The 24,806-nt window shown below is 35.9% G+C and overlaps 3 protein-coding genes across 3 annotated transcripts in view; 2 read left to right on the top strand and 1 right to left on the bottom strand.

Annotated features, from left to right (window-relative positions):
• Positions 1 to 11,931, bottom strand: part of LOC133524119 (arf-GAP with coiled-coil, ANK repeat and PH domain-containing protein 2) — a 33,325-nt gene extending 21,394 nt beyond the window's left edge. Inside the window, exons 1-5 of the mRNA XM_061859970.1 lie at positions 11,471 to 11,931; positions 11,245 to 11,361; positions 10,613 to 10,786; positions 8,602 to 8,686; positions 6,823 to 6,966 (exon numbers count right to left, since the gene is read on the bottom strand). Coding sequence (XP_061715954.1) covers positions 6,823 to 6,966; positions 8,602 to 8,686; positions 10,613 to 10,786; positions 11,245 to 11,361; positions 11,471 to 11,523 — 573 coding nt within the window. The 5' untranslated portion in view covers positions 11,524 to 11,931. The remainder of the gene's footprint in view (positions 1 to 6,822; positions 6,967 to 8,601; positions 8,687 to 10,612; positions 10,787 to 11,244; positions 11,362 to 11,470) is intronic.
• A 150-nt stretch (positions 11,932 to 12,081) lies between these two features.
• On the top strand, positions 12,082 to 17,295 carry LOC133524114 (transmembrane protein 19). Its single transcript, XM_061859965.1, has 5 exons — positions 12,082 to 12,493; positions 13,122 to 13,370; positions 14,565 to 14,714; positions 15,067 to 15,387; positions 15,722 to 17,295. Exons 1-5 carry the CDS (start codon positions 12,343 to 12,345, stop codon positions 15,880 to 15,882), a joined length of 1,032 nt encoding a protein of 343 aa, XP_061715949.1. The 5' UTR covers positions 12,082 to 12,342; the 3' UTR covers positions 15,883 to 17,295.
• A 482-nt stretch (positions 17,296 to 17,777) lies between these two features.
• Positions 17,778 to 24,806, top strand: part of LOC133524108 (putative inorganic phosphate cotransporter) — a 30,471-nt gene continuing 23,442 nt past the window's right edge. The window contains exons 1-5 of the mRNA XM_061859958.1: positions 17,778 to 18,851; positions 20,105 to 20,307; positions 20,568 to 20,648; positions 21,179 to 21,422; positions 22,034 to 22,248. Coding sequence (XP_061715942.1) covers positions 18,755 to 18,851; positions 20,105 to 20,307; positions 20,568 to 20,648; positions 21,179 to 21,422; positions 22,034 to 22,248 — 840 coding nt within the window. The 5' untranslated portion in view covers positions 17,778 to 18,754. The remainder of the gene's footprint in view (positions 18,852 to 20,104; positions 20,308 to 20,567; positions 20,649 to 21,178; positions 21,423 to 22,033; positions 22,249 to 24,806) is intronic.

The following is a 24,806-nucleotide window of genomic DNA, read 5'->3' as shown; positions in this document are numbered from 1 at the left end:
CACACTCATATGTTAAAATCGAACTATGATCACGCAACACTGCACTCCGAAGACGCCCTCGACAATAGAACACTCCGTACTATTGTGCGATTACCACTGAGACCGCGAATACGCGATATGACGTCGTGATAGCGATCGTCGATACTAATCGATAATCCTTTGCAGTTCGACTGAGTCTGTCCCTCAAATTAATACAGGTGTGACAGAGATGCAACGTTAAGACTCGGTTCCATTTACGATATGGAATACTTTCAAATTTGAAGATGCTTTAAATGTAGACTTTATAACATATGCAGCAAGATCGCTTTTCAAGTATACTCAATTGATAAGGATAAGCTTATCCGAAAAAAAATCTCAAACTTTTTTTGCAACGATATCAAAGAAGACTTAATGATGATTGCAATAAGATTGATTTTGCAAGCAACCTATAAAATAAATACGAGTATTGGAAAGTAAATTTGTTGTGTTCAGATATGGTATCGCTGGCGGAAGTATGTGTAATGTATGTAGGTAAACAATTACGGGTAATTTCTTTCTGACATAGATACTGAAATTACTGCATCGAATCGATAATCATAAGGACAGGTTTATGTAGACACCGCTCTAAATGTGGCTTTTAAATATTAGTGAAATACGACTCGTTTATAAAAAAAAAGAATTTTGATTAATAAAATAAATACGAGTTTTTACTTAGGTTTGTTCAAATCTCAAAATATCTTCAGTTCCCATAATTATTTGAAACTATGGTCCATCGCTGGTCAGCTCGCAATAAGCACGTTATATGTACGAATTTATTTTTAAAAATAATTCAATTTTACCGTGTCATCTGAATCAAAGAGAATTTGAAATAGAAGCGCCATCTTACATTGGCGTTTCGTTCGCTACGGACCGTATACGATTGGCATCTTAACTAGGCACCCTGGAATATTAATTTATTTAATTAACAAGGAAAATAACAATATACATATAGGAATAGGTATATACGTGCATAACCTATGTTTTTTCCTGTAGACAAGATAATATGCTTCCTTTTAAAGTAATTTCGGAGAAATAAATACCTATACCTATTTTAAAAATACCAAGGAAAAAATAAAAACCGTCAATTTCTATATGAGGAAGTCCAACTTTTAAGGCCAGGCACCAGCCCACTGCTATATTGATTCTCTGTAATCCAGGCAATTGACTCGGGGACAGATTTCATACAATGTTGAACTTTTTCAACGCTCTGTTTGTAATTAGTCACGAGATATTTCGTCAAAACTGCTTACAATGCATAGATTATTTCTGCCCCATTTCTGCATAACAAAACGTTGCCGCCCAAAGCAGACCTGGCGACGGAGCATTATTGCAGAGGCTATTGGAAAGACTTGGAGCGAAATCAAGCACGAAGCTCAAGACCGATCCAGATGGTGGCGCACTGTGGATGCTCTCCCATATTGGGACCGTGCGAAGTGCATGGTGGGGGGGTAAGTAAAGCGATCCCAGCGCATAAGGTGGTAAAATTTAGAACTAACTGAAGATAGCGTCTTTAACATTTCGTACAAGTTATATGGCTCGAAATGAAGCTTTAATTTACGATTACTCCTGAAATATTCATTTAAATTGTATGGTGTAAGTGACCATTGTATTCTGTATGAAATGCTTAATATAACTAACGTATTTAATTTGATAATTATTAATACTTTATGCATGTAAATAGCGTACCAGCCACATACTATGTGACCTTTTGCTAGAAGTAAAGAATGGGTATAGTAAGTTATCCTTAAAAGATAGACATTCAACATCGCGGACTTATTTGTAGACCCATGAAAGAGAGACAACCCCACCATACATTGTGTTGTTATAGCTCAAATGGATTAGGCAGCGTTTTCGATTAAAGCTCCTAGCCAGCGTGATTTTTTCCGACAACATCGTTATATATCAACCAATTTACACAAAACCTTAACAAGTTATATACCTAAACCTTCCTCGAGAATCACTCTATTGATAGATGAAAGTCGTATGAAAATCTGTTCAGGAGTTTTTAGTTTTGGAGTAGTTTTATAAGATGTAGTGCATTGACGTTTTCCCCTAGACTTGCGGACTCTAGGTTGCGTGACAGTCGTGCACATAGCGAATAGGGGACATAGGACATTAAGTCAAGTAAGTTATTCTTAACCACCTTATGTTACATTGAAAAGAAGTCAGACTCACCTACCTGATCATATAAGGGTTCCGTTTTTTAATTTTGAGGTACGGAACCCTAAAAAACGTGTAACTACATTATTACGCGAGAATACGCTATATAAAAATATATTGATTTGTCTCCCAACATAATAACACTCGCTTGTTATGTGAGAAATTTCTTGTTAGGGTTACAACGATATGAACATAATGAATATGACAAAATTGTTTTAAAAAATCCGTCAGATAGATTATGTACCAATAGTAAAACGTTAAAAACTGAACGCTGTACCCATACCGTGCGCGGGAAACGTATAGACGAGTACTATAATAGTTGAAGACACATGATTATTCATATGAATTGGGGCCGATACGCGCAGTTGAGTAGGATGTTCCCACGTACATAAACAGCAAAAACACGGACAATAACAAGTTGTAATTAAGCCATTCGACTATGAACCCAACTTTGCCATTTAAATTTGGTAACCATTCAACAGTTACATATTACGTTTGGCTATACAACGTGTTACACCAGCCAATAAAAGTAGGGTACACGTTGTATACATCATACTGAGCAACTTTTACTGTGAGACCAACCCCAAAATCGCGATAAAAAATTAACGCCCATACAAGATATCAACATTAGCCAGACAAAATGTATGAGAGACTGAACTTTTTTTTCGCGATTTCCGGGTTGGACCTATAGTAAAAGTTGTTCAGTATGACCTATACAACATGCACCCACCCCACTCTCCGTGGCTGGTGTAACACGTTGTATAGTCGTACTAAGTGCATTGAAGGAGGATAATTAAAGTGGTAATCAGAAGTCTGTACACACCTACTACATTTTGAACCAAACTTATTATTATTACTTGTCCATTATTTAACAAGTCCGCAAACCTTAGTTTACCTTATTTCATAAATACGGAATCCCGGATACAACACTGTATAGGTACTTTGATATCAGAAAACCGACTACGCGAAAAGTTACAGATGTTTTCCTTGAACATTAAACTAATTCTACGGATTCCACTCACGTGTTTTTAGTCCGTCGCGCGACTTGTTTTGGAGAGCCTAGGTCTCCTTTGTCAAACACTAACGTGACGTAAAGTGAATGGAATCCGTAAAATTAGTTTAATGTTAGTATGTCTCACGACAGTTTAAATTCGATGTTTTCTTTGGTACAAAATATTTGTATTTTCACTTGCTTTTTCACACACCTTGAATAAAATATCCTACTTAAAATTTGTGTTTCGGTGTTTGATTCTCACTCAAAAACGACTGAATGGATTTAAATAACATTTGGTATTATACAACCTGAAAAACTACATATTATACTTTTTATCCCAGTATTTAATTCTAAGGGGTCGAAATCAGGGCGGAAATGCGAGTCTTAAACTAGAGGGAAGAGCACTTTGGCGGTTTAACGACATTTTCTTCGTCTTATGGTGCCGTCTCCTGCCGGAGGTTGTCTATCATTAGGGCTATTTTTACTTTTGATGCTGCAGCTTGAAACAGCGATCTGGTGTTCACGTTGAACCAGCACCTGAGGTTTTTGAGCCACGAGGTACGTGTTCTTTCACGGTTTCGTTTGCCTTAGATTTTCCCCTGCTGGAGGAGGCGGTATTTGTCGTTTCGCAATACATTACCAAAGTACAGCAGTTGCCGAATCTATATAGTATCTAAAATTTCTCTTCTCTTTTGCACTCTCTGCAGCACGCTGTCATTGGTTATACTCTATCCGTCCATGAGATTTTCAGTATTCTCCTGTACACCCACATGTCAAACGCCTCTAGACGTTTAGTTACAGCTTTAGTGAGTGAGTTAACGATTTCTGCTTCATCTTAATTTGTGCGGAGGCTAAGTAATTACATATATATGACAATAATCATTACTCTGCGAGTATGAAGATGAGTGTGAAGTATAAATAAATACTCGCATGTTACACGCGGTGGGTTGCATACGCGCAGGACAAGTTCAACGCATATGAATATTAATCACCTTTATCAGGCATCCGGAATCAGTTCAATTATCCCATTTGAGGCTAAGTGCAGCATCAAATAGATAGTGACGGCTAAAGTGACCAAATATATCTGTGCACATTCTTATTTCTATGGCAACAAAGATGTGTTACGATTTAGGATATAAATATTTGGGCACTAGCTGTCACTATTTGACGCTCACTGTACAAGCTACAGTGTCGGAACTACCAAAGAGAATTTAAAATAGAGGTGGATTGCCAAGTTAAGGCTGTAGCCATAGTAAATTTACTGCCATTTTTACATCGACACATGATTAAAACTTTTAGAATGCCATTTGACTTTGATCCTTATTATTTCACTGATATGTGATAAATTTGTTAAATATCAAAAAGTGGCGCCATCTACTAGAGCAATGGCCAAAGATATCGCGGCATTTTTTCGAGCGATGGAGATTTAAATTATCTTTGGCACTACTAATACTAACATAAACATAATTTATTTAAAAACACGTATTGCACTAATGGAATGTAACCAAGTAGGTAAGACTATCAAAATATAATATAAATACCTATGCAACAAAATTAAAAATATTGCACTTTTTTCTTCAACAATAGCAACGCAGTTTTATTTTAGCTTGGAAGTTGATTCAGATTTTAACTTTTTAACTAGGTGCATGTTTTCTGTTATAAATAGACGATTAAAGGTAGCAATTACAATATGAAAAATATAAACAATAAGCCCATCTAGTCTAACATACCCACTTGATTAATTGTCATCCGCAAACCCGTATAAGAAAATATCATTAGTAATATTTTAAAAAATCCCCGTTTTGCACTGTTCTTGATAATTTATTACGTTTTACGACAGGTCTAACAGCTAAGCTGTATACTAATAGCAATACTTAAAAGACCATTATTAGACCTTATTTTCTTGCAACAAGATGTACCACTAGTCAGATACCTGTGTCAACAAAGGTACTGACTAAAGTCGTGAATGTGCATAGAGCTTCACCTTGAGATAGCAATCGACGGATACTTATTGTTACTTAATTGCTGTTACCGGTCTTCGTTGCGATTCTATTATGTTTACATCGGCATCGGCATAATCCATTATACAAAAAGATTCATCGATTGTTCAAGTTGTGTAAAATTAAAGTGTACGAAAAACCATGCTCTCGAATTTGTCCGCTCAAGAAGATTGCGATGTTCGGCGTTACCGCTTAATGTATACACACAGCACCATCTATTAATAGCCGAACTTAACACTGAGATTTTACACATTTAGTACTATCAATAAATCTTTGATTATAGACAAGATTTTATTAATGTGTACTTTTGGTGGTGGGTTGTTATATTTATTTGCGTAATAATTTTTGCGGTGGGAGGGTGGGAACATTAATTGCATGTAAAAATACGCAAGTAAGTATAACGGGTTAGCACTGATTGACTAGCACGTTGTTTTCTCGCGGATTAGCAAAGTAATATTTCTTGTTTTAATTAGCATGGATTTTCGCAAATTAACGCCTGATTCTATTAATCATGTATAGACCTTTAATGTATGCTGACAGTGCACTTAGATATTATATTTAGGCAAATATGTCACTTTTCTTTGCGAGTTTTGCAACAGAGAAAGAGAACACGAATATTTGGGTAGAAACCGGCTTCATCGGACTGGTCTACATCACTGAGCAGCAAACTATAAAACTTTCCATACAGTAAAAGTTAGCGAATATTTTAACAATGACAGGGCGGTTTTGTGTATCTGACCCTAAGTCTCTGTCTGTATAAATGAACATACACAACTTTTTATATTCAGGCAACTATTGTGCCATAGATAAATACCTTAAAACTAGCATATTAAAACTAAAAACAGACAATAATGGCTGCGATGCGGTTCGCAATCCCACAGTGGCAGGGAGCTGGCCGCGGAACCGCCGGAACTTGACTCTCTTGGGCCAAAACTCCTTAGTCCTAGACCGGTAGAAGCTAGTTGGAACGTTTACCACAAAATAATAAAAATTCACATTGTGTCGAAATTCCAACTTCACGACTCTCAGGACTTGACTCGTGAATACTTTACGATATCGCCGACCTTCGTAAGGTAGTGTAAATGGCACACATACAGCAGCGTCGTCAGTATTGCAGGACGCAGCAAATGGTTGAGTCCAGTCGGTGCGGTGCGTCTTTCTTCCCTCCGCCTTTTTGAAACTATCTCTATCACATCGCTACCCGCTCTTTTAGATAATAAAACAAAATCTAACATCAAACCTTTGAATGATAAGTTGATAACTGATGGATTTCAAGTCCTTGCAATAACGGACGATAGTGCTTCTAGCCATTGCGCGCCGATACATTCGTAATTTTCTAGACATGGTCGAGCAACGTGTGTCAGTTGGTATGGGTCGTCAAGACCTTGATATATATTTCAAATTCGATATACTCACAATGTCCAATATCTCGAGCCGCTTACGCGCCTGCTGCATGGTGATTTTCTGGACGTGGTCAGGGATTTCGATTTCGTGTCTTCACACCTAAGTGATAGAGCTCAAATTGCATAAACTCACAGTGGCCAATATCCCGTGGCGCTTCCGCACCTGCAGCATGATGATTTTCTGTACGTGGTCAGTGATTTCGTGCCTTCACACCTAAGTAATAGAGCTGAAACTCAATAAACTCACAGTAGCCAATATCTCGTGCCGCTTCCGCGCCTGAAGCATCGTAATTTTCTGGACATGGTCGAGCGCCGTGTGCCGGAAACAGGAGCGCGTGGCTAGTAAGAGATTCACCGCCTCCTCCACGTCGGTGGGTTTGTGTCTTGACACCTGGTAATAGAGTTCAAATTTAATTATAGGTTTGACATATTACTTAAACAGATTTAAGGGGCCCACTGATTACCAGTTCGCCGTACGATATCGGCCTGTCAGATTTTTGGCGATTGTCAGCTTTTCCGAATACTTAACTGAAAGGCCGATATCGACCGGCGAACTGGTTATAAGAGGGCCCCTTTAGAGGTGGAAAGTGTAGGTATGTTTATTTTATACCCTAATCGTTTATAATTTATTTATTTATTGAACCTTTATTGCACAATACAAAAAGGTACAAATGGCGAACTTAATGCCTTCAGGCATTCTCTACCTCCATCAACCATTATATTATATTATTTATATAATGGAACACAATCATGGGTTAGGAGTTTGGATGAATTCTAACATCAAAGTATTGGTAAGTTAGTTGAATTCTATAGTTATTAGGCAACTTAAAATAGGTATTATTTTTACTTATAACTATATACTAAATACATAAAAAATATAACTAACAGGCAAAGTCAGGGATCCTCTATTGGTCTTTTTCCATCTCACAGTATTGAATCGTAAATTTCCCTAAAAAATAAATTTACATATATTTGAAAGTATCTATTATAAGGAAACTACAAAGGGGAGAAACTGGTTGTAATAGGTGTACATAAGTACAAAGAGGGTGTGAGGGGATCAATGTGTTTAACGATCTATGCAGACTCAATCTAAAATTCTAATACCTATATATATGGGGAATAAGTTGCAAAAAGATGTCCAAAGTTTTTTTGGTTTTTAGGGTTCCGTAGCCAAATGGCAAAAAACGGAACCCTTATAGATTCGTCATGTCCGTCTGTCTGTCCGATTCTGTCACAGCCACTTTTTTCCGAAACTATAAAAGCTATACTGTTCAAACTTGGTAAGTAGATGTATTCTATGAACCGCATTATGATGTTTACACAAAAATAGAAAAAAAAACAATAAATTTTGGGGGTTCCCCATACTTAGAACTGAAACTCAAAAAATCTTTTTTCATCAAACCCATACGTGTGGGGTATCTATGGATAGGTCTTTAAAAATGATATTGAGGTTTCTAATATAATTTTTTTCTAAACTGAATAGTTTGCGCGAGAGACACTTCCAAAGTGGTAAAAAGTGTGTCCCCCCCCCGCAACTTCTAAAATAACAGAATGAAAAATCTAAAAAAAATATATGATATACATTGCCATGCAAACTTTCACCGAAAATTGGTTCGAACGAGATCTAGTAAGTAGTTTTTTTTTAATACGTCATAAAAATTAAAATTTTTTTTTTTTTCATCAAACCCATACGTGTGGCGTATCTAAGGATAGGTCTTCAAAAATGATATTTAGGTTTCTAATATCATTTTTTTCTAAACTGAATAGTTTGCGCGTGAGACACTTCCAAAGTGAAAAAAAGTGGGCCCCCCCCCCCCCTCTGTAACTTCTAAAATAACGGAATGAAAAATCTAAAAAAAATATATGATATACATTACCATGCAAACTTCCAACGAAAATTGGTTTGAACCAGATCTAGTAAGTAATTTTTTTAATACGTCATAAATGGTACGGAACCCTTCATGGGCGAGTCCGACTCGCACTTGGCCGCTTTTTATAGTTACCTTAGTAAATCATCGATATTCACCTGTGAGTTCCTATTTAAAGCTAGATCCAGATCATTTGAGATTTTGTCGAAATGGTGCTTGCTCTCCTTGACACCCTTAATATCTCTGAAACAAAATGTGAATTTTAGTGTAAGAAACCATTAACAAAATAGTTAAAGTATAATGTGACTTCATTTGTATGGCAGCATTATTTTTAACTCATTGACAAATTAGGAAGATTCCTTTGAGTGTATCTTCCTTTAACACTCTGTACTGTGCCTCAAATAGCTTAGCGCATTATAATTTTTACATAGGTATACTCGGCACATGGGGTTCAAGGAACTATACTCCCATATCCCCCACGGTATAACTTGTATGGTCACACTTATACACAAATGCCACGAATGACTAACGGAGGTAGGTCATAATAACAAGATAACCCTACAATTGATCAAGGGACACAGTGGACGAACTTGGCAGGCAAAAATCTACACACAGAACACTGGCTAAACCAGACTGGAGGCAGACAGGCCAAACAAGCCATGCCTGGCATCAACGGAAAGCTCACACGGGCGCTCCTTCAACTAGGGAAGGTCCTACTGGGTATGGTAACCAGTGTCATAACAGGTCATGGACTATTAAACAACATCAAAGGTTTGATAAGATTCTGTCACAAAACATAGGCACCAGTCGTTGGTAAGCTATAACTAGGAACTGGATGCAATTTTTTTTTTTTTAATATTATTTTCTACTGGTCTAGATTCATGTTTTCATGTATCAATAAATATAATTGTTATCATTATCATGTATGCGTGTAAGTGCACAATAAGGTAGACCCAATCTTAAGTCACACTAAAAAACTGGTAATATTTAAAATATTAATTATGACTCATGTTGCAGGCTAAGAGGAGAGATTTACTGTCCTATTTTAGTGCAATCATATCAATGTAATTTTTCAAATATCAATGGATTTTTCACACTGATTCGCCCTGTGATCTAATCCTCAGTCTAACCTAAACAGCCACATAGTAATTGAATAAAATGTATGCTAACTGCAAACAAGTTCAGTTATGTAAGATCTTGCCACAATAGGATATTGCCTGTATTTTTATTACAGTTTTATCACAATAATAATGAATCACTTGTGGTTGCTAAACTTACTCAGAACACATAAAATAAAATGTGTATGTGCCTAACGAACATTGATAAAGGATTTAGTGTAATCCCACATTATCATTTTGTGATATAGATATTAACAGTTTTGTTAGATATTAACAGTTTTGTTAATATCCTGACTAAAAAGGTTAGAAACTGCCTATAATGGTAGATTAAGATTAAAATTTGAATACAGTTTCTTAGTCTTATAAATTTAGTTACGATGTATAACTTATTACAGATATTTAAATCTGTATGATTTAATTATTTATGGCTACCAAAATTAAGTTCCTAATTTAAATATACCCCTCAATAATATAATACTTTAAATAATAGACTTTGCTATTATAATTTTAAATAACTATTATAAAACCAACATAAACAAAATAACCCTCAAGTACTTTTCTAAGAGAGCCATTAAACCCATGTGTAAACATTAAAGCTGCCCATTCATGAGTCATTGCACCATTAGGTAAACATTTCCTCCAAGGAAACCTAATCTAATTATAGCTCATTAATGTAAGCCAAACAAGTTTATAGTTAAACTGAATAATGATTAGCCAAAATAATTGGTTAGTCAATTAGGACACTGCCATTAGGTGTCTGTAGTTTAACCTTTTCTGTACTCTCATCAAACAGCTAAGTTTTCAGACATATGCTTATTTGTACCAAAGGCTTGAAAAGCAATCAAAAGAAAAAGATAAGATCAGCGAGGGATGTTGCATATATTTGCTTCAGCGTCCGATTTGCAAAATAGAATGCTGAATTATTCATAAATGAATGCAGAAATTACACTCTTGTGGCAGAAAATATATTTATCACTGTTATCTCTTCATTAATATTACTTACCCAAGTACAGAAGAGAGCAATAATAACACAAAATAAACATGGACTTACACTTTAATAAAAGCTGTGAGATTCTTGAGTACAGTCCTGGAGGCCTGGTCCAAAAGTATGGAGTGGAACTTGTTCATTTCCTGCAGTGCATGGATCATCCGGTTCAGTGTGGCTATCACCGTTGGGTCCTCCGAGAAGTAACCACTCAGATCCCATAGTGCATTTGTGAAAGCACTACAAATTATTTAAGGAAATAAAATATATAATAAAAAAAAATTGTTTAAACTGATTATTTTAGATGTAACATGTTCAAAATTTATAGTAGAAGCTCCCCTTTGGGAATGTGACAAAATGTAATAATTGGGTTAATATAGATCATATTGTATTTGGCCACCATGTCCAAAAAATATAATTCAATTACGAATGTCCTACAGTTAGGCAATTGAAAAACCTTTTTATTTATTAATAGTAATGTTGTACTCATAAACAGCACTATTTGTAATTTATAACATAAATATTCACTTTTTTTTAAATAGAGCTGTCTTGGGAGTCTATGCCTCTATGGCAATACACAAAGGCATTGTTAATTATGGAATAGCATTCCCACAGCCATAATGAACAATTCAATGATATAACAGTCTCAGATGACTGCACAGCAATGCATTTGCAAGAAATATACACTACAAGCTTACCCTCGATGAGTCATATATGTTTTTCCTGATTCTATCATAACAGAACATGCCTTGAGGACTTTATCGAGTTTCAACTCCAAGCCGTCGATACTCGCCTCCTCCGTTTCCAGCTGTTCTCTGCTCACACAAAAAAGGAACTCTTACACAAATATTTAACACACACAGCACGTATGAATTTCACTTTCTATCATAACAAGAATAACTTTCATTGATTACAGATTATTACCGAAATTTTGGAGAATCCCTGAGGCACTCATCGAAATCTATTAAAGGTTTCATAATCAAAACTGTGAACACAATTACATTGATTTAATTACACGATATGTGATATTTTAATTGAGTGTTTTTATCTTCGTGTCGAACAAAAAACTAGCGACCCACCTCCTTCACAAATCCGACACGAAACGTCAGAACGTCACACATCTCCATCTGTCAACTGGTACAGATAATGCAAAAGGATTGCAAACAGATGATCCAGAAGGCTATATTTTTGCATATAAAAACATAATAGCCAACTGATTGAAACTCTAGGTCCATGGGGTCCCAGCGCGCACAAGTTTTTTGGAGAAATCGCGAAACGTCTGGTTGACGTAACTGGTGACCGAAGAGCTGGCGGCTTCCTCGCACAACGTATCAGTATTGCGATACAACGAGGAAATGCCGCCAGCATCCTTGGTACAATGCCTCAAGGGCCTATTTTAGATATAAGTTAGTTATAGTAATCATCTGTATATATCCATTATTGTAAATAGAATTAAAAAATAGCCAACTTAGAAAAAATTACATTGAATATTATATTTTGGCTTTTTGTCCCAAAAATACACCTGTATAGTGTCACAAACAGCTGATAAAAATGTGCTGTCCGAAGTGTCACTCTAGTGTCACAGCGATTTGATTGTGGCTTTGCGGCTTGCGCCCGATTGTGGTTTACTTGCCTGAACGTGATTTGTTTTCGTGCCTCCAACTCTTTTAAGAGAAAGTTGTGAATAAACATATTAATAAGCACAGTACGTGCTTATCAAAACAAATGTGTGTTAACTACTGAGAAGTAGTTTGTCAGTCTCTTGTGGATCTACGATAACTAAATAGTGTAGTAAAATGAATTTGAATAAGAATACTAAATCGCATATGAAAAATGACCACATAGTGACTGTATTAGTTTGTGCTATAGCAATACCTCTGTCTATGTCTTTATGGATAATTAATTTAATATATACTAAATTTTTTGCTAAGAATACAGGATTTGATGGTGAGTACTAATTTTGAATACCGAAACTTTCTCCAGTAGCATTAAGAATGCAATTCCAGCTTGCATTATTAATAACTTAAGATAATAAAATTTGTCTCATAAATGTACTAAGAGTGGTTAATAATATTCTACTCTGTACCAAATATATTTGTAAAGTTATCATGTTTACATGATAGTGAGTATATTGCAGTATTAAGAAAGCAAAGGTCAGCTTGCCTATGACTACAGCACCTGAGAACATAACGATGCCTATTGAACCTTACTGCAATGGCATCAAGGTCCTATTTTCTATAGCTGCAGCATTAATTAGTTTTGAACACACAATAATTGCATAACAATTATACATTTGATATTCAATGCAAACCATTATAGTTATTACTCAGCAGTTGATACCAAACTTGAAGCATGAGATAGACTAAAAGCCTACACCAGAGGCATAATTAAATATTTGGCGCCATGGGCCAATTAAATTCCCTGCCCCATTAAGTCATAATAATGTATTACATTTAAGGAAAAAAACCCTGTTTTGTCGCCCTTTGCAGCTTAAACTAGCTATACAAAATTAAATGTTTTGTACTTATGTACCCCTATTGAACCTGATATTCTCATACAAAACTTTAATTTTCAGAGCCTGTGGTAATATCACCTGCTCGCTGGCTGGCAGCATGTTTCATCCCCATTATGATAGCCTTCTATGGGTACAGAAAAAAAAGCCTCAACCTAAGTGGAGCCATACTTGGTTTCTTCGTGGGATTTGTGTTAACACTGAGCAATTTTTGCTTCCTAGCAACACTGTTTACATTCTTTGTAACTTCATCTAAAGCAACCAAATTCAGGCCACACTTAAAAAGGAAAATTGAGGAGGATTTCAAAGAAGGTCAGTTGTTAAAAGAGATGAAATGCAAACAGTTATTTTAATAATTCAACTAGTAATTGGTAAGAATTGGATATATCCACATGCCAGATTTTATATTCACATCCAGCTCAAAATAAATTGCAATTTTTAAATATTTATTATTTGGACGTTTATCTTACATTACTAAAAAGCATAGTAACCCTTTGAAGTAATTTATTTTAATTATTCTTTGAGCATATTAACATTTTTTAAATGTTTTATAATAAAACAATTGACTTATTTACACTAAAAAAAATGTTATTTCTAACGAAACATTTTTATTTGATTAAAACAGGATATTTTGTTGACTGATTAGAAATTATATAGATAAATTTAGTTGGACTTTGGATCGACATATTAGTATGATATGGAAGTAATCTTATTATCATATTCCTCAGTAAACAGTCTTCTAATTCATTGGTCATTCATGAACAATTATATTTGTTGGATAATCCTTTTAAATGTTATTATGCCATAAACATACTCAGTCTCACCTCTCCAGTATCTAAAGTCAAAAGTTATCTAGACTTAAATAACTCGCTATAATTAGGTCAATGGCAAAGTAACATTTATATATTCGTATTACGATAAGGCAGTATTTAGTGTTCAAGGGGTGACCACTGTCACCAATACAGCTTCCGAACATGTAGATTGGTTTGGTACCAAATTTTATTTGGCACCAACCAAGGCCAGGATTATACCGCGAATATAGAAATTCGTAAATTTCGAGCAACTAGCTCTGTCACTCTAATTAAGCCTTAATTGAAGTAAAAGAGAAAGATGCCCGAAATTTGCGAACTTCGGTATTCGCGGTAGAACCTCAGGCTGGCAACAAGTCCTTCTAGCCGCCAAAGCTATTCTTAAAAAGCCGGTTTAGTCCGCGACCTGACTAAAGCCATATAATTATGGTTCTTGTAAAACTGTCATCTTACTAGTTACTAGCGGTATTTCACTTCAATGTTCGGGCACGCTAGACTCATAACTGCTAGGAGCATAGACAAATGATCGAGAAAAAAACGTGTCATACGATTCATGCGTTAGAGAGGGACAGCATGATTCATCAAAAAAATCGGTTTAGTTGGACAGTGAGAATTATGTACGTTGTCCCGGCACTTTCCGTGTTATACATTTTTGTTATTGAATTTATTGCCACGTTTCTTTTACTTTGGCTTTCAGGTGGCCAGAGGAACTGGATCCAAGTTTTGTGTAATGGTGGCATGGCAACACAGCTTGGGATACTTTACCTAATGGATGTTGGTGCTTCTGAGAAACCCATCGACTTTTTAAACTATTACAGAGCATCTTGGCTATCTATGGGAATCCTTGGTGAGTTTGATATACTTGTACTTCATATAGTCTGATCAAGAATATCAGACCCTTAAAGGGTATTTATCTGGGCGTGAATGGTTAATAAGTCTTAGACAATTGAATTTTGCGCCTTTTACCCGATTGTTAAGGGGTGGAAAGAGGGTGATCGTTCAAAGCTTAAGGCTCATGGTGTTGCAATTGTAAAAAAAATAGATATGCCAACACTAAAGAAACAAAAACGAAAGTATACAGACCAGAGTTTTGTTCCAAGGCTATTTATAATCTGTGGGTTTTTGACCTCAAAGATCATTATTATAAAAAAATATCCTAGGCCTAAAGACCTTGTATTTAAAGACTATTTCCGTTACAGGTGTATTCTCCTGCTGTAACGGCGATACGTGGGCCTCCGAGCTAGGCACCGTTTTAGCCAAATCTGAGCCCTTCCTTATAACCTCTCTAAAACGAGTTCCACCCGGCACTAACGGCGGTGTCACAATCATCGGCACCTTGTTCAGTATAGTTGGCGGCACTATCATAGGAATATCGCAGTATTTGGCGATGTTGTACTTTACTGACAAGGCGTCATGGGAGAACGCTCCGCCCCAGTGGCCTGTTATTTTATTTGGAGCTTTAGCTGGATTTTTGGGCAGCTTAATTGATTCCCTTATGGGAGCAACCTTGCAGTACTCGGGTAAGTTTTATTAAGCTGGTAACCTAAAGACACGTTTTCAAGTCTTTTATCTGGCAATACCCGATACAATGTTGCCTACTGCCAACATCGAAAATCGTTATCTGCCTCTCTATCGCTCGAATATATGCAATCGTAATACAGAAACAGATATCGATTTTAGATGTTAATGGCAGGCCTTCGGCGCCGCTGTTTGTGCTTTGCCAGGAAAAATATTGATATTAGTTATTATTCTGTATAACAGAATAAACTAGTTTTTTATTTCACCATTACATGTCACACAGATGCTCTAAATAAGCATAACTTGAATTTAAGAAGTTTTTTCGTATGTTTGCAGGGTTAGACAAAGACGGCAAGATTGTATCGCACTCCTCCAAAACAGTGAAGCATTTAAGCGGTAGAAACATTTTGGACAACCACAGCGTAAACCTCATTACTACTGTAATCATGGGTCTTCTTATGCCTACTATAAGTAAAACCTTATGGCCAATCATATGATGTATTTAAAACTGACAACGCACTATAAATAAGATCAATGGGGCAATACAATACTAAAGACGTTATATTCATGGCTTTTTTCATGAACTGATTTGAGAATTGTGCCTAAAATAGGCAAGGGACAGAATAGCCCGTTTAGTCAACCAATTTAATGCTCGGCCCATTTGGGACCTGATATTCTATATTGCTCCTATTATGTACTGCTCTATGAGTATTACATTGGGTGATGTGACAAGGGGTCGAACATTACGTTGACTGATTTAAGTTGTTTATTAAAGGAGAAATTCAACTTAGGAAGCAGCTATGTGAGAGAATTTTTTACCAGTCAAAAATCGAGTCATCGTTGTTAGGATTAATAAGTTTGAAACTTAACTGGACATTCATATTTTATAATTGTCAAATGTAACGTTAAATATTATTAGGTACCTAGTGGTTTTTATACTTTTTATGATTCTGATTGTAGTCAGCTGCAGAGAAAGGGTACCACCCGTGCATACAAACTTCTATGCAGGGGTGGTACCTGTTCTCGTTACTACTACATCATTGATTAAGATGTATAGGGGTAACTTCGAAAACGGGTCAATCTTGAAATAACAAATATCTACTGAGATAGAAGCATTTGCAATAGCAACAGTAAGCAAGATGGCTTGGTTTGCAGTAGATTATCGTGGCAAAGTATTAAGTGCCTCTGTAGGTCTAGCATATGATTGGCGCGACAGTATCTGGCGGCGAGATAGACTACCCGTCTTTTTCTAATTATTTATGTGAATCAAAGAGAGGCGGGTAGTATATCTCGCCGCGAGATACTGCGGCGCCAATCGTCTGCTATCCCGGCTAGTTTAGTAGATATTAGTGAATTTCAAAATGACCCCGTTTTCGAAATTACCCCAATGCACCTTAATTTAAACCTTATATTGTTGCAATAAGGCTTTTGAATGGTTGGTTACTTGTATGGACGACAGTTAATTTAATGATGATATTTTTATAGTGTTAGTTACATTTTCTAAACTATACCTAGATTTACTAGATAGTTATAGACGGAACCTGTATACTAAAAAGAGATGGCAAAAACTACATTTTTCGTTTTGAGTGTTATGACGGAACGAAAAAAAAAAATTCAGTAATCGGTCGTCGTCACTTGTCTGTCCGTCCATTTTATATTTTAGGTTAAGTTTTAAACGTTTTTACTTCTTAACACACCGCCGTTCTGGCTTTATGATAGGTTATTATGGTACTATTAATTAATTCTCACTCGACTTTAAAAATTAAATGTTTCTTATTTGTATACTTTAAGTACTTAATAATAATAATTTTGTCGGGTAGTTTGTTTTATGTTGTTGATAAAGTCAATGTTAGGTTAACTGTTAATGATTATTATGTTCTAATAAAAATAATACGTATATTTAATACATACACCGTGTTTTTTTTTATTTGCGTTAATTTCGAGGGTGCATTCCTGAGCTTAAATTAAGTAACTTTCTCAAAGATACCGATATTCTAACTAACTCCATTTCGGAGATAATCAATCATAATTTTTTATATTATAAGGCCCTTACGAGCGTGTACACTTGCTTTAGGACCTGTTTACTTATTAGTTAGTGTTTAGTGCGAGTTCATACATTTGCTACTAAACGTACGTACTATCTCGGACGATCGATGTTAGAAATGACATTGATATGTCACAGTTTTCAATTGTTTGGTTGAGTTAAATGTAATGCCCGTGTTACAACAACGCTATATGCAACATTTAGTTACTTTTTATAAAAATAAAAATAGTAAAAAAAATCAAAAAAATTTTTTTTTTTTGAAAATTAACTATGCCATTTAGTTTCCTTAAACGTACTTAACGAAACCCCGGAGTTAACGCAATTCAATAAAAACACGGTGTATATTACTCTGTTTTTTAATTTTTTGATTTTTGTAGGAATAGGTACTGAAACCGAATTGGTAAAAGACAAACGCTAATTCATTAAAATTCTAGCCTCCTTGGCACTCAGCAATAGACTAGTCCATAGTCTAATAGCTAGTCGTATATATTCTGATCTGGAGAAACTAGGATCAAAGTCTTTTTGGATCAGTTTTGTACGTTGTCGAATTAAGACTTAAAAAGTACAAATCTCGCACAGCTATTGTCGTGCACATCCAATTTTATTTTGTGCCAGTTAGGGTGCATGTAGGTAAGCAAGTCGGGGCGCAGTCTATTTTCGCCACCCGTATGAATATGATCAAACTGGATGCACTGCACTTAACTAGAGTGTGCTTGTATAGTCTTCCTTTTGGAAATGACTGGAGCCACTAAAATTAAAGCCCGACCAGGAATATATGATCATTGTCAAGAGAGCGCTGTTATTCTCATGTATAGGGTGACAGTTCAGTTTAGTAAGAAAAATTTAGTTCCAATGAAATTCCGCAATATGGCGCGTGATCATATATTACTGGTGAGGCTTTACTAGGCCGTACTCTTAGTAAAGTCGCGTGTGCCACATCCACATGCACCGTGTGCAATAACAACATCGTTTGTGCGTATTATAGCCATTTCATGTATGTGTTGTGTTGCGTAGTCTGTGGTAAAATTTGACAGCTGACATTGCTGACAGCTATTCTGCGGACGGAACGCAGCGAGGTTTGTGCTGAACAAATTTTCTTTGTTTATGTACGACGTAATCGTTCTATACAAAAAAAACGTGAGTGAGTCACCGTAACAACACAATTGAACAAAACAGATTCTGTAGGGAAATGAACGGACCTAGTTCTAATTAAATTGATTACAAGTAATTGTAATCAGTGTCCATCTTAGGTTTTCAAAACGAGAAATTGGTGTTAATTTAAACACCCAAATGATAAGTGGAGCACGGAATGGTCATATAAATTAATGATGTCGTTGGATATGGAAGAAAGTCCCATAATTAATTCGGACATTGACGAAAATGTGACCAGCAGCAGCCGAAACCTGATTGTGGAAGATCGAGGTATATCTAATTTGTTTATGTTTTTGAGTACGCCTACCCTATCCGCCGATCCTATTCAAGGTCACGTTACAACTTTTATATCGTTCTTACTTATCTATTTTATGGACACGATACAACCTTGTTATATGTTACTACAATTAGTACATAATTATTCTAAGAATTATTACTATTGTTATTAGTCATATAACTGATCTATGCATGTAGGTCAGGGGGTGTAAAGCACGGAATATTATCAATAACTTATTAACTATACCTTTTTCTATACATTATTATCATGTATTTATGCTTAAGCATTTGATAGTTGGTTAATATTACAAACTTTAATGATTTTTAGCACATTCTGTGCCATACAACATACATTCTATGTCCTATGGAGTTGCAGGCGTACATAGGTTACGGAGACTGCTTACCATCAGGCAGGCTGTATGCTTGTTTGCCACTAACGTAGTATTAAAAAAAAAAAAATTGTACTAAAAGTAATCTATTTTTCTACAGTTTAGTTTAAATATTTGTGAAATTGTGCAAAAGTCCCACTTTGTCACTTGCAATATGGACGAGATTACAAAATTTGTATCTTTATACAAATAACCTGTCAAGGCGTCCTTATGGCAAGCGACAAAGTGAGACGTTTTGCTGGCCGCAGTACATTCGAAGAAATTAAAGAATTTTTATAATGAAAAGAGATTTATCATAAAAATATTTAGCCAGGCTTAGTAAATACAACAGAATAGTATAACAGAGCCAATCATTTTGTTTAACATAGTCTGTGTGATTTTACTCTTAAGAACAGTACTTGTTTTTTATTGTTATACATTAGAACCTTGATTATCCAAAGCTCTACGAAATGAACTCTCAATTATCTGAACATTGGTGCGAATTTATTGCTGCTCACTGCCGCTGCACACAAATTTGACTATGTATACTTTACTGTTTTTTTTTTTTGTAAAAAGGTGTTTTATTTAATCTGTTCTCAAAAAACCCACATATTGACTATCCAAACTTTTGGCTGTCTGAGCCAGTCTTGGTCTCAATTACTTCGGATAATTGAGGTTCTGCTGGACTAAGATTAGGAATAGAAGCTAATTTGTTCTAAATTATTATGTATTATTTATGCTGCTGACTGTATTTTTGACAAGTAAGTTTTGCTACAATTTACTTTAAATTAAATGGGTTAATCAATTTCTGGTGACTTGTCTTATAAACCAATTTTTAGTAAACAACAAACACTTAATGTCAAACATGTACTCTTGCAGAAGAAACAACAGGATGGATCAAAAGCCGCACAGTTCTCGGCATCATGGGCTTCCTGGGGTTTGCCAATGTGTATGCCATGCGAGTCAACCTCTCGGTGGCTATAGTGGCAATGATAAACTCCACAGCCCCAGTGCCATCAACAAACGACTCCACGTTAGATGTATGCCCGGCTGGAATACCAGATAATAGCACAGTAGTACCAGTAAGTATATCACTTGTTACATTGTGATTAGTTCAGGCATAGACTAAAGAATAATATGACATGAAAAGTAGTTACATGCGAAATATGGAAACTACAGTTATAACAGCTGGAGTGTAAGGATGGTGCTCCACATTTTGTGGTCACTGAACATTTATTTTTATGTTTACCTTTTTGGTACAAGGACAAGAAAATAGTGCTACTTTAAATGAGTGTAGTGTGTGATTTGTATCAAACATTAATTTAAATATATTTTGTTTCAGAAAACCGGTGATTTTAATTGGTCTGCTGAACAACAGAGTATAATTTTAGGCTCTTTCTTCTATGGATATGTGCTAACACAGGTAAAGCATCATATTTTAGTGTAAATATAACTTAGGATGGTATTCTACCTGTCAAATTTCGTGGTTCAATGGGTAATTGCATCATACATTTTTCATAATGAGAGAGTGAGACGCAATGCACATTGGACAAAAAAATTGGACCATCCTTAGGAGTAGACATGACATTTACAAATAATAATATAGTATTCAACATTAGCATGGCTACCTTTTATTAGCACGATGTCACTGCAAAGGTCAGAAACAATAGAATAATATTAGATGATTGGCAATTAATTAGCAAACCTTGAAATTGTATTGAAAATATCCTACATTGAAAAATTAAGGCATAGTTTGATTATTTTAATAAGACTATTAAACAAGTAGATGTTTATCTTACCTATGGTTGGAATATTTCAGTAAAATCACCTTTTCTTTCTCAGGACACCAAATTGTTTGGTTTTTATCTGGACGCTTTTGTCAACCCTAGCAGGGCCTCTCCAAATTTAAAGCGAAAAAATCCGGGCATTAACTAATCTTATGCTTTTTTATAGGTCCCTGGAGGTCGTATAGCTGAGCTATTCGGCGGTAAACTAGTATACGGTGTCGGCGTCCTATTGACAGCCCTATTCACCATCCTTAGCCCAATCGCCGCTTATACAGACTTCAAATTCTTCATAGCCGTAAGAGCATTGGAGGGGTTGGGCGAAGGCGTGACCTATCCAGCTATGCACGCTATGCTCGCTCGGTGGATCCCACCTTTGGAGAGATCGAAGTTTGCTGCTTATGTTTATGCAGGTAGGCAACCTACTGACCATCATTCACCATCCTTAGCCCAATCAAGTTCTTTATAGCCGTGAGAGCGTTGGGGGGGTTGGAAGAAGACGTGACTTATCCAGCTATGCATGCTATGCTCGCTCAGGGGATTCCTCCTTTTGAGAGGTCAACGTTTTTGTAGTTAGATCAGTGACAATTGTGCAAATAAAAGTTCATAGACTTTTAATTACAAGTATTCATAGCCTTTAGGCGATTGGCTGAGTTAGAACGGCTAATAACCATTAAAAATATACATACATATATATTATAATCACGCCTATTTCCCGGAGGGGAGGGGTAGGCAGAGACACGCATTTCCACTTGCTACGATCCTGACATACCTCTTTCGCTTCCTTCACTTTCATAACATTCATTCATTTTAGTAGTAGTTACTTTGTGTCTGTGTCTACTAGTGTTAGACTTTCATTATAATGATTCAACTTGACCTTGTTATGGCCATACTAAACAGGCATCTCTTAAGTATGCCACCCTTTCCGGTTCTAAGCTAATCTTATTCACAAGTGATCTATTATCGGCATTTCTCTTATTTGATTTTACACTTTACAGCTTAACAATCAAGGTTCATTTTCCAGGCTCGAACTTCGGCACAGTGATCTCACTACCCATATCTGGGTGGCTATGCACCCTTGACTGGGGTGGCGGCTGGCCGCTCTGCTTCTACCTATTTGGGGGTCTTGGAGTGGTCTGGTTCATCGGATGGATGTTCCTAGTCTATGATTCACCACAGAGCCATCCGAGGATATGTCCGAAGGAGATTGAGTATATTACGCAGAGTATAGGGCCGCAGGTACGTTATCAATATTATTCCGGCTCCTGGGAACTGAAATGTGACACCTAACGAAATTCCTTGGTGGAACTGCGGCTATAAACCATATTGACCTTACTGGTGTTACGTGAGCAAAAAGAACAAGACGATTGACATCTTATTTTGTTTGACGCCACGATGGAAAACAGAGCATAGATAAATAGACTACAAAAATAATAACATTTTTTGACTTCACTGTCATGTCAAAATACTCATTTTATTAAGTATTTGATGTTGATGTCCATTTTATATGTGATAGTGACGATCGGTCTGGCCTAGTGGGTAGTGACCGCCTATGAAGCCGATGGTCCCGGGCTCAAATCCTGGTAAGGGCATTTATTCGTGTGATGAGCATGGATATTTGTTTCTGAGTCATAGGTGTTTTTTATGTATTTAAGTATTTATAAATATTTATATATTATATATATCGTTGTCTAAGTACCCTCAACACAAGCTTTATTGAGCTTTATTGAGGACTTAGTGAATTTGTGTAATAATGTCCTATAATATTACACTAGGACAAACAGAAGGTCGCGCAAAACTTATTGGTTACGGTACAATAAGGTGGGTGGTATTGGTACCTACGGTAATTGGTATTTGGCGCTCTGTGTGGACCCGGCTATTGATTCACGAACATCTTTACAAGCCAACATTCCAAAAATATATTTTTCTACTCGTCGACTGTAATGGTTGAATTAATATTTCGTATACCAAACTATAATTGCGTACTTTTCCTGTATGGGCTCCCAACTCAACTATAATATTCATTTCGATATGCTGTAGTCAACTATAAACAATATGACCAATCACGTGCCGCTGCGCTCCCATAGAAAATATTAAACTTTTGAGTCGTGCTTTTATGTCTTTTGTGCTTTCTACTGAGATACTTACCAATTTTCATTACTTATTTAGGTTTTATAGTAAAAAAAGTATTATTATGACTCGTAGAAAAAGTATTGTATACAATAGTGATATAATCAAGCTTTTCAATCTTCTATCTTACTTAGGCAAGCTGCGTTGCCTAAACACGATACTCGACTAAAATACTACATGTATTAGATACTGACTGTAAAATCGTGTAAATATATTTTTGGGACGTTGACATGTAAAGATGTTTGTGAACTCGACCATACTATGTATCAACTGGAGCAAGCACGTATTACCTATGCACTGCGTTAGTAAGAAACGGTTTGTTAGTCTATAAACGAATCGTTCACGCACTATCTATTACGCACTATAATTGCCAAGAGTGAGTCAGCCTCAGCCGCTGACCTCACGCCATACAAAACGATGATTACACGCGAATTCGACACCGTATCACTTACAAACGGGGCAGTTCGATGCATACATGCATTCCGTTTGTTATTGAAGGGTTAAATTGACTGATTGATTTATTAAATGCCAATCAACTGTCTGGTTTTCAACTAAAAGAAAGATAAACCATTTTCAAAATGGTTTTCTCTCCGAAGCTCACATAAAGTAATATTCCACACAAGGTATAATATTCGGTACTACAATAATTCTTGTTCGTGTGCGTTTACTGGATTTCCTCAGAGGTGTAAGTACTTTGGGGTTGGGCGCGCAATTATAAAATGGCTTATCTCTACATATTGCAGATAATCAATAAGATACTAAAACAGAAGCCTTAAGAAAATACAGGATATGATACGTTATTAATCACACCAGAAAATAAGTAATAATTATTAAAATGAATGTAGGTATGTACTTAAATGTTATTGCCCCGAGATATTGTGCTTTAATATTAACACAACTGTTTTAGATTTCGATACCTATTATATTGCATTGGTAATAGTACAATGTGCATTGTGGGGGGTAAGTCAAATTTTGCAAACGAGGTCAGGTTAGATGTACGACAGCCGCAGGCTAGAGTGAATTAAAGACTCGAGTTTGCATATTCTTACCCCCGGAGTTGCACACAATGTTTTTCATCTCAATTGCGAAGAAAAAACTAAATTTTAAGCGAAATAATTCTTAAATACGGTGACATTTCAAACATTCGTCCCCATATTGTCATTCTTTGACAGGTTAGTCACCGAAGGCACAGACCTATCCGGCATTCAGATACGATTAAAAATTCTGTAAAAATATTAAAAACACCTTCAAAAAAATTAATCAAATGAAATATTTTTAAAGATAAACAATAAAAATAAATTAAATACGTAACTATTTTAGAAGTAAATCTCATTTATACCTACATGGTTCTTGTGAATTAGTGACACAATTGAAAAAAAAAAGGCTGTAACTCCCAAGGGAGTCATAGCTTTTTTTACAATCCATATCTCCCGTGGGAACAGTACATGCCTTTGTCCTTCAGTATACCTGCATGAAATAAGTTCTATTTCGAGCAAGTGTAATGAAAAATGTATTGTGTGTAGCTACCATAAGAAAAAATGTATTTAATTATATTTACAAATCTGCTGAATTAGGCAATAGAGTTGATTTAATGGACATTTAGTAATTTCTTCGATGTACGCCTTTAATTGGTTGGTTCATTGTAAGATGGACAGACAAACGGACAG

The sequence above is a fragment of the Cydia pomonella genome, chromosome 13 (assembly GCF_033807575.1).
Source record: "Cydia pomonella isolate Wapato2018A chromosome 13, ilCydPomo1, whole genome shotgun sequence".
In the NCBI taxonomy this organism is placed as follows: domain Eukaryota; kingdom Metazoa; phylum Arthropoda; class Insecta; order Lepidoptera; family Tortricidae; genus Cydia; species Cydia pomonella.
The sequence above is the reverse complement of the archived record's forward strand: the minus strand, read 5'-3'. Positions and strand labels throughout refer to the sequence as shown.

Excerpts from the sequence above, each read along its gene's own strand:
- LOC133524114 (XM_061859965.1), top strand. The coding sequence starts at position 12,343 with ATGAATTTGAATAAGAATACTAAATCGCATATGAAAAATGACCACATA. Across the intron at positions 12,494-13,121 it reads TAAGAATACAGGATTTGATG|AGCCTGTGGTAATATCACCT; the intron begins GTGAGTACTAAT and ends TTTAATTTTCAG. Across the intron at positions 13,371-14,564 it reads TGAGGAGGATTTCAAAGAAG|GTGGCCAGAGGAACTGGATC; the intron begins GTCAGTTGTTAA and ends TTTGGCTTTCAG.